This window comes from Barbus barbus (assembly GCF_936440315.1).
Source record: "Barbus barbus genome assembly, chromosome: 25".
In the NCBI taxonomy this organism is placed as follows: Eukaryota; Metazoa; Chordata; class Actinopteri; order Cypriniformes; family Cyprinidae; genus Barbus; species Barbus barbus.
This window is the reverse complement of record NC_136753.1, coordinates 6600230-6610750: the sequence shown is the minus strand read 5'-3', so window position 1 is coordinate 6610750 and position 10521 is coordinate 6600230. Positions and strand designations below refer to the sequence as shown.

The window sequence follows — 10521 nt, the reverse complement described above, 5'->3', positions numbered from 1 at the left end:
TCATGATGAAAATCACTGATAAGTTACTTTAGCTGTCCTGACAAATGTATTCTGTACTACTGCTTCCATACATTTTGTAACCAAACTAAAAGACTTGGACTCATTTGTGTGACAGTGCCACCTATGGCCCGCCAAGAGAAATTCAGAAGATTTTATAATACACAATATATATATTTTTTTAGTTTGCTATCGTTGTCTTCTAAAAAGTTCTCTGTCACATAAAGCCCACCGACATCACGCAAACACCCGACGTCTGCACGTGCTCGAACGTATTGACGCGATGACGTCACTTATATGCGCCACAACCTTCAATGTTAATATATTTGTTCTCTTTACCGTTAGATATATAATTGTATAATTTCTAGACATGCAGAGAGCCGCGAAGTGTGCTTTGAGACTGGACCTTAGTCGTGCTTTCTGTCCGTCAAGCTTGAGGAACTGTCGTGCAGTAAACGGAGGTAAACGTGTGTAGCTGCTTCACACTGATGTCAAGAAAACAATTCTTCCAACTTCAGCTGTAATGCTGCTTCAACGATGGCTTGTAGAGATGGCCTTAACATAGGAATAATAACATAGGAATAATAACAGGGGGAAAAAAAGATGATTTGTAAAGGTTAGATTGTTTTGATTTATGTGACATGATGATCTTTTTTATTTTGGAAAATTTGAAGTTTCTCTCAATATTTCAGGTACTTGCAGATGAGGGCAAAAATTAAAGTTATCGTTTTTGTTTGCTGATATGTGACCCTGGACCACAAAACCAGTCATAAATGTCAATTTTCCGAAATTGAGATTTATACATCAACTGAAAGCTTGAAATAATCTTCATTGTTGTATGGCTTGTTAGGACAATATTTGGCCGAGATACAACTATTTGAAAATCTGAAGGTGCAAAAAAGTTGCCTTTAAATTTGTCCAAATGAAGTTCTTATCAATGCATATTACTAAACAAAACGTTTTCATATATTTATGGTAGGAAATTTTCAAAATATCTGCATGGAACATGAATATCCAAATTATTTTTGGTATAAAAGAAAAGTCAATAATTTTGACCCATACAATGTATTTTTGGCTATTGCTACAAATATACCCCAGCGACTTACGACTGGTTTTGTGGTCAAGGGTCACAATATTTTTAGGCACATTATTTAATATCCTAATGTACTTTGCTAACTGGGTACAAAATAATGCCTTTTTTCCTTTCAACAAGTGGTTAGTGTGGAATTGCTTACATAACATTCAGAAAATTTTAATTGTTGAACTAACATTTAAAATTTCAATAAATTTTAGATTTATTTATCTAGGTTTCTATTTATTTTTTATGTTTTCTTTTTTTTACAGCCATGTTAAAATTGAGTACACATCTATCTTAAAACCAGTATAAAACCCTGTTACTCTTTTTAAACTGAATAATGCAGTAAACATTCAATTTAATATGTAATAGTTTTACCTCCATAGTTTAGATTAAGTCCAAATTAGGTTGTATTTTGAGTTTGTAATATCAAAAAATTGTTGTTTCATAGTAAAGTGATTACTATTATTTTAAGAAGTGGAAATAGTAATAATAAACAATGACAAGGTGTGTTCAATCTTTTGTGTATTTAAAGGCAAAGTGAATGTGTTCTTTTTCTTACCGAGTTATTTTGTTTGTATGTGTGCAGTTAATGGCTCAGTGTCATGCAGAAGATACAGCGTCCTTCCTCCACCACGTGATGAAGAGGAGAAAGCCATGCTGGACAGTATGTTGAGGGTTGATCATGCAGGAGAGTACGGAGCCAATCGCATCTATGCTGGACAGATGGCAGTTCTTGGAAGAACTCAGACAGGGCCTCTAATCCAGGTACTGAACATTAGTCTTTAAATGCACATATGCAGTTTAATGCAGTAACTGATTGAAATGTACTTTTCACATCTGCAGCATATGTGGGACCAAGAGAAAATGCATTTGGAAAGGTTTAATGAGATCCTTGGTGAGCATCGGGTTCGACCAACATTGTTGTTGCCATTATGGAATATTGCTGGGTTTGCATTAGGTATGTTTATAACAATGCACGCTTATTGTCTTGCTTTTGCATTATACTTTGTGATAATTTGCTTCTACCTCTGTGGTTTCAGGGGCCTGTACTGCTCTTCTGGGTAAGGAAGGGGCTATGGCCTGCACTGTTGCAGTGGAGGAGAGCATCTCAGAGCACTACAACAGCCAAATCCGAACACTAATGGAAGCTGACCCAGAGAGATACACAGAATTACTACAGGTAATGTGTGTATTTATACCAGTACTGTGCATGCACACTTATAGTACAGCATTTAAAATCACCACTTCATTCAAACAGTTTTTTTTTTTAGCTAAATGCAAAAAGGTAGATATCTAAAATACACACTGAGACATAAACTTAATGTTTTTAATTTAATCAGCTTATTAAAGAATTTCGTGATGATGAAATAGAACATCATGACACAGGATTGGAGAATGATGCTGAGTCGGTGAGTTTGATATGTTTGGTTCATATGAAATGTATGTTTTAGTTTGTTGTTGTTGTGTTTGAAGTGTTTTTTTTTTTTACTTTGTTTTTCCACTATAGGTACCAGGATATTTGCTTTTGAAAACAGCAATACAGGCTGGATGCAAAGCTGCTATCTATATTTCTCAGCGTATTTAAAGTCATTTTAACAATGCATGATGTGTAAATATTGCTTTGTTCATGTCAATTATGTACAGTAAGTAGCTGATTTATGAAGAGCACATTTTGAAAGAGGTTATGGTCAGTTTATATGATTATCTGACATCTTTAACATTTGAAACAATTTTGTAATTAAAAAAATTGTCTCTCAAACCTGTTTATTTGCTCCAAATAAATGTTCACAAAATTGTTTTGTTTTATTTTGAGCTGAGAGGACACCCTTAACAGGCAGGCTATGAAAGAAACCATAGTGGCTTAAAATAAACCGTGACTATCAAAGACAAAAGTGTATATATTGATAATAAATGACAAGTAAAGTGACTCGAAGATTGAAATGATTGCAAGTAATGAAATATGAAAGGCACACTATCATGCATGTTGTCTGTATGACGCCACTTGGTGGACATAATATGCAATATGTCTTAAAGTGATACTCTGCCCAACAAATATGATAATTCTGCCCTCATATCATTCTATATGCTTTTTTTTATTCAGTGAAACATATACAAAGATATTTTGAAAAATGTTGGTAACTAAACTGTTTTGGTTCCCATTAACTTCTGGACAAAAACACAATGGAAGCCAATGGGAACCAAAACTGCTTATCAACATTCTTCAAAAATATCATCTTCTGGGTTTCCTGCATAAAAATTTGCTTTAATGCAAGAGGCGCAATGGATAGCTCTATGAAAACCTATGAAGGCCAGACCTCCAGAGAACATTTGTCAGAACTGATAAGAAATAGGAGATTAGATGAGAATAGTGGATGACAGTGGAAGATGTTCACATTTTTTATGCAATAAGTACTTAATTTTGCAGTTAATATAATTCTCAAAAATAACATCCATGACCTTGTCATTGCTATTACTAAGTTCCACCACGTGTATAGGAATATGAAGACAGACATGTATGATGTAAGATCTGACATTTATAAGCAGAGATTCAGTGAACTGAGCAGTTTGTCTTTTCCATGATCCAGTTTTCCACCTCACAATGGATCAGATGTTTCAATGTTCGGATGACATCACCTTCCATCCATACAACACCCTGAGACAAACTACCGCCGCGCTCTAGTTCACATATATAAACAGTGGCGTGTGTGTTCAGAAATCATAAATCATGTCCCCCAGTTTAGATCCTGTTGCAAAACTCTCATAAATTCCAAAAGGTTTGAGAAGGGTTAAACAACAGTGCTTTGATTTTGTTTAGAATATGCATTGTGGAAATGACAGCTGTCAAACCTTTCTGAGATGCTGCATTGCTGCTTTAGATGTGTTCATTTCTCCAAAGCACACAACTATAGGTCAGATTTCAGTCAGTTTTCAGGCTTATACTGTTAGACTATTAATATTTAACAGTCTTACAGTATAAGCCAATAGATTAATTAATATTTAATTTAAGGAACATTAATGGCATACATACATAATGCCTGAAATCAATTATTTATCATTAAATATCATTCCTATGTATTTTTTATTAGATATCTTTTTTTTACTTGGCAGTTTTTAATGATTTTATATTTACCTTTCATTGCATTAAGGATAATAAAATATAAACAATATTTTTTTTCTCGTTATTGCTGTTTTTCCCTCTTTTCTGACATACAGTGCCCTCCATAAGTATTGGAACAGTAAAGACAAAATTGCTCTGTTGGCTGTGGAGTCAAGACATACAAATATGATTAATTTGCACATCTTAAAGCCCACCTGAGTCAGGGGTTTATTTCTGTTTTAGATTAATAGTGCTGACAGCTTCACTGCATGATGTAAGATGTTTTTAAAAAGCAACAAGTATTGAACTGCATATTTGGCATCCAGATTGTGTGACAAAATTACCATAACATAAAAGCATGAGTGATGAGTCCGGTCAAGCTGCAGGTGTTAATACCAGTAAACCATAAAACCGACAACTATATTATCTAACTGTTTAGGAGAACAGAAAAATTCCAAAACTTTGAGTCAATGCACAGATGTGTTCACAAAAAAAAACACCATAAAATAGAAAGGATGAGAAATAAACAATATTATTCCAGCGTATACTTTTCTCCAGAAGGAAGTTTTTTTTTTTTTTTTATTCCCAACGCCTGTCTTCCAGATTTACCCATTTGTCATTGACTATAAATGTATTTTTATGTGCCTGAACTCAACTTTTTGAGCAGATCTTTTTTGAAGCACAGGATATTTAGCATACAAAGCAGCTAATTTGCAGTAATTCACTTTTTCAGTGGCCATGGTTCAAACCTACTTGGGAAGTATCAACCTTTATTTCAGCACCCCAAATACTGATATATAATGCAGTAACCACGGAAACAGATTCTGTCTTTACAATTTCATTCTGCCATCATACATATAACATCACTCTATCATTTATGTTTGACTCTATTAATCTCACTCACTTTACAGGCTGTTAGTGTGTTGAGTTTTTATTAATGAATGATCACTTCATCCAACGTGGCAGATGGCTATAGTAACTTTGTGTTTGTTCTGATCTTCTTCCTCTCTGCCCTAAAAGTGCATGTGAGTCAGAGACTGTAAATCACATAGACCCCAAGCTTGACAGGATCTGTTTGACACTAAGCGGTGCTATAATAAGGGCATTTATGTTTTACATCATACTTTGGAACCGTCATTTCCATGTCCAAATATTTTCTGCCATTTTGCAATTTCAGAAAAATCTCAATGTCTAAACATTGCAAAGATATAAGCCAATGAAAACTTGGGGGGTAGCCTATTTTAATTGATAGACTTATATATAATCCAAAATTTAAGAAAACTTAATACAACTAGATAAGGGAGCATTCTGAAGATGCATGACAAGCCGTGTCAAATTCTACCCATAGGGTGTGCTACAACTGAAAAACCCTCAGAACTCTGCAACCATTTTGTTCCATAAAGTTGACAACTGGTATACTTTGGAGCAGATGCTAATATGTTCTTTAACTTGGATCAACCAAAAACATGTCTGCCAGCAGCCAATCAAATTTCAGCAGCTAACAGTGTGAAATAAGGGGCAGCCTTTTGTGGGTATTTAAAATTTCAAGAATAGCTTTTGAGCAAAATGCATTAGATCACTGGCTGTCACTCATAAAGCCAAACTGATGTGTATGCATAAGTAATGTGTGTGTTTTGGATCCTGTCTAACTGTATGTGTCTGGAAAAGTGCATTGCCTAAAATCACCTCTCAGAGCAATCCACTTTTATATTGAGGAAGAATAAAACGTCAAGAACAGACTTAAAAAATTCAAAACATTATGGCTTCTGTATCTGTGAAAAATTGTTGCTGTAAATTTTGAACACAATGGTAATATAAATCCACACAAATCATAAAAACTTTCGGATGCAGTTCATTTGGTTTCTTGGCAACACCAGAGGCATCCAGTGAATCACTGACTATAATGTTAAACACCATCTCTAGCTCACATCTCTCTGTCAGTTTTTTTGTTTAAATATGAATGTTTGTCTGCTCATTTTTGTACAGTAATCCATAGTCATCTGTTATGTGGTACGTTTGAACTAATACCTCTACCACCTTGAACTGTTTCTGGTTCATCACATTAACAAAATTCACAAATTCTGCCATTATTTACTCACCTAAACATTCCAAACCTGTATGATTTTCTTTCTTTTGCAGAACACAAAAGCAGATATTTGGAAGAATGTTTTTGCCCCTACAATGAATGTCTCAAAACGGTTCCATTCTTTATATATGGAATGTTTTTTTATTACATTATTATCATTCTTAGTGGGTTTTCTTAAATTTTACTAGTGAAAAATAGTAAATACTGATTTTTATAGGCCCAAAAAAAAACAATACCACCAGGGACCAGTTGCATGAACTTAGCCTCTATGTTAAGACTAGACTATATCTTATTTTTCTGATTCAAATTAGATCAATCTATGATTTTATGTTACCATCTTTAAAAAATTAAAAGAAAAGTTATGACCAGTCCTAAAGTAAAAAATGAGATGACTAACTTGTAAGACTCTTAGCATTTTATGCAACAGCACAAAGATCACTATTATTGTTGTAATCACAAATATTGTAATTTTCTGTTTATTTGTATTTTTAGAATATTAAATAGAGATCTCCATGTCTAAACTGATAACCAAACTGTGACATATAGCTTGGCCACCAACCATTAGTATGAGTGCATGATTAGGGGTGTAACATTGGCATTTAAAACAGGTGAGCATATGTACGAATGTATAGATGTTTGTCTCTGTAAGTCATGACATTATTTGGGGAGCCTACAGTTGTGTTGGCACCTCCAACGGCTGTGTTTCTTATCAGATGGGGCAGCTTATGTGAGGTCCCAGAGGGTGGTGTGACCCCGGGGAACATTAATCAATGGCTTTGACAGGAGTGTGGCTTCACCAGCATGACTTTAAGGCCATGCTGCTGCTCAGACTGTCATGAGTTTGCGCCGGCTCTTCAAGCTATTTGCCCAAGCATTTGATGAGGCCCCACACGACCCAACTAGTGGTCACTAACAAACTCTTACAGATGGATCCCAATAGTGCTCAGAATTTAGATACATTTAGTTATGAAAATGTAAAATCTGGGCTGTTAATCCCACAGGGGGCAATCCATGATGACCACTGTGCACTTGAACAATACACTTCAACCTAGGATATGCAAGGCAACTGCAACTGCCCCTGGAAAAATTATACTGTAAATTTGTTTGGATAAGAGCTTTTTTCCTTCTGATTTAAGTCCAAGATCACAGTTTCTTCTTCTTCTTTTTCTCCACTGTTTGGACTGTATCTTTGTTTGTACATTCCAGACAGTGAGTGTAAAACAGGGGAAGATGCCCCACGTAAGGACTGTAAGAATTGTAACATATTTAGAGTTGAATTATTATGCAAATGACTTTGGATATCATTCTTATTAAAATATAAAATACTCAATTCTCATTTTATTTGACAGTTTAGTTAAGTAATTGAATAAAAGATGACAGGAAAGGCAGAATTCCATTAACAGATTGATCAGAAAGCTCCACCCCCATACCCCCCCCCCCCCAACCCTTTCTTTTGCTTCAAAATGTCAACCCCCATTTACTGCCGAAATAAAGGACATTTTTAATATAGTAACTCCAATTGTATTCATTTGAAAATAATAATACATATAAGTCATATACACTTAGGGTGGCTTGAGGGTGAGTAAATCATGGGGTCATTTTCATTTTTGGGTGAACTATCTCTTTAATGCCAGGGTAATAGAAATCAAACGTACATGCACTATGTAGTGTTAAAATGTACACAAAATAAAAATGCTTGATTTACTTAATGCTGTCCTCATTGCTTAACTGGCCAGCAACACAAGAAAATTGGGTAACACTTAATTTTAAGGTGTCCTTGTTTCACATTACATGCACTTAATATGCATAATTACATGCAAGTAACCCTAAGCCAAACACTAATCCTAACCCTAACCATAGAGGAAGTACATGTTACTCAGTACTTAAATGTATAATTACACTGTAACAAGGACACCTTAAAGTGTAGCCAAAAACTGTTGTCACGGTTGTTAGTACATCATCAAAGAACAGTGCAACATGGCAGGTGTTGAATGTTCAGGAATGTATTACTACACACCTGCATTGTTCTTCAGAAGTCAAGAATTCATTTTTTCCATCATATTCAGTACATACTATAAAGTTACAGGAATTTGTACGCAGCCATTGACTCTAATGCACCTCATTTAGGTGTGAAGTCATGAGTTAAAGTGCGTGCACGATGAAAGTGACTTTTGAGTCACACTCTTGCCGTGGAACCTCAAAATTCAAATCGTGCCACTTGTTTTCTATGGCTATTACATTATAGATGGTGCCAAGACCATCAATCCCGTTGACTGCTTACAAAAGGTTAACATGTCATCTAGCATAATGCTTGCTTCAGCACTCGTCCCTTTGGTGGGCGTCTCACACTTTGCACCAAGCCAGCATAACCTGAGATGTCAGTGCTGATGACAAACTGCCATAACCGCACAACCGTTCTCAGCAAAAATCGTCACTCGTCTTAGGGCTTACACTGTGAGCGTGCAAGTCGCCTGCACCTTTGCATATATATTTCTCTCTCATAAAGTGCACTTGAGCAGTCAAAACAATCTAAGCTTTTCAAATGATCTCATTCCTCCCATGGTTCAATTCAAACTCCAGCTCCAGATGAACTTGGATCTGCATGCATCGAACAACTGCCTGGTGTGTAAATTGTGGATGTTTAAGTCGCAAACATTCAGCTTCGATGTTTAGATGATATGATCCCTTAAGATCACAACCTTTACACATTACTGTGCTCTGAAAATCACATCTATACAGTTCTCTGAGGTGCGGCATGCTTTGATGCCTGTCAGCTGAGAAATGCACTCGCCTGCTTTCAAATGCAGTGATGACACACAGACACAGACAAAGTGCTCGGACCACTCGAGCGCTCAATGTCAGGAACTGACCTTGGCTGCACATTTGAAAAACACATTCCAAACAAAACCGAGTCCTAGTTCTCTGCTGACCACCCGATTATCCAATGATATGGGATTGGTTTCCTTTTTAACAAAAATGAAACATTATACGGGCATCTGTTCTTCTTCGTGTCACTTCTGGTCAGAGCAGCGGAGTTGCTTCAGGTTCAGACCCACAGACAAAGTCTGAATAGCTGCACCATCTTGCCAGCTTCTATTGAAAGAATCTATTGAAGCAGATATCAAAGACAAAAAAGACAAGCAATGCCATCTAAAAGCTTTTTTCAAAACATTCTGGCTTGTATTGGAAAATAAGCTGAAGGATTTACACCTTTTTTCTCTGTTTTTCTGCATTTTGAGGTCTGCTTCGCAGATTGTTGCAATGAATTCTGGGAAGACAAGGGCAGCGTGCGTGCTTCTAAATGCAGAAAGAATGAAGAATGTTTTAAGCTCAGTAGATCAAATTCAGAAATGTCATTTGATTAGCTGTTTAGACATTTTTTTGTCAAAATATTTTCACTCATCTGGCAACACTTTAAAGACTTAGACTCTTACAACACAATGAATGGTAAAAACATCTTGAGTCTGAAACTTGTGCCTACGAGAAGTCAAGGTTAAGCAAGCGTTATATTATATTATATATTAAGCAGTCCAAATGTAGAGAAGAAAGTAGGATAATTATGTTGAGTTATGCTGAATCTGATTCACTCTTCTCAAAGGTTACCAAAAACCTACCAGATATAAGATTATAAAATAACACATCAATAATATAATTGTGAAAAAAACTGTCCTTGTCCTGTAAGAAATTCTTATGAAGAAACAAGGTAATGTGTTTGGTAATGAGCGCAGATTGGTCAATATTCTGAGTGTGACTGAGCTCAGCAATTTATTATAGCTTTATGGAATTTTTTGGAGAATCTTGCACGATAAGTGGAGTATCTCAGTGTGTCTCACCACTAACCTTTTACTTGAGGCTCATTAATGCCTGATTGACATGGAAGGATGGTGTGCATTTCAGTGGTGAGACTTACAGAGGGCCAGACTTGTGATCTCTTGTTCTTAAAATGGATTTGCGATTTGTAAATTATTTCTGAATTAATAGGCCTAATTATTTTGTAGCAATATTCTAGATGCAAAATGTTGGCATTTGTTTCCTTACTGGTTATCTGGTTATCACTGCTTTGAAAATAGTAGCATTTTTCTGCAATTGTAGCGTGCTTATTGTAATTTTACTGAATGAATTCATATATTTTTAATCTTTATTCTTGTTGAGTACTGGTTATGTGCAGCAATTTCTGGATAAATTTCTCTCATATTACCACTTGCTTACAACAATATTTGTAGAAAATTCTCGTGTTTAAAAAAGAGGCCCTGGAGAGTGCTT

The 10521-nt window shown here is 35.6% G+C and overlaps 1 protein-coding gene across 2 annotated transcripts; it reads left to right on the top strand.

The window, feature by feature from the left end:
- Positions 1–248: 248 nt before the first annotated feature.
- Positions 249–3001, top strand: coq7 (coenzyme Q7 homolog, ubiquinone (yeast)). 2 transcript variants are annotated; one of them, XM_079376965.1, is made up of 6 exons: positions 249–458; positions 1662–1840; positions 1919–2033; positions 2116–2255; positions 2416–2484; positions 2583–3001. In XM_079376965.1, exons 1-6 carry the CDS (start codon positions 368–370, stop codon positions 2658–2660), a joined length of 672 nt encoding a protein of 223 aa, XP_079233091.1. In that variant the 5' UTR covers positions 249–367; the 3' UTR covers positions 2661–3001. The 2 variants fall into 2 exon arrangements, with proteins under 2 accessions (XP_079233091.1, XP_079233092.1); XM_079376966.1 differs by having other exon boundaries at positions 270–458; positions 1919–1970; positions 2583–2871.
- Positions 3002–10521: the final 7520 nt, after the last annotated feature.

Excerpts from the sequence above, each read along its gene's own strand:
- coq7 (XM_079376965.1), top strand. The coding sequence starts at position 368 with ATGCAGAGAGCCGCGAAGTGTGCTTTGAGACTGGACCTTAGTCGTGCT. Across the intron at positions 459-1,661 it reads CTGTCGTGCAGTAAACGGAG|TTAATGGCTCAGTGTCATGC; the intron begins GTAAACGTGTGT and ends GTATGTGTGCAG. Across the intron at positions 1,841-1,918 it reads AGACAGGGCCTCTAATCCAG|CATATGTGGGACCAAGAGAA; the intron begins GTACTGAACATT and ends TCACATCTGCAG.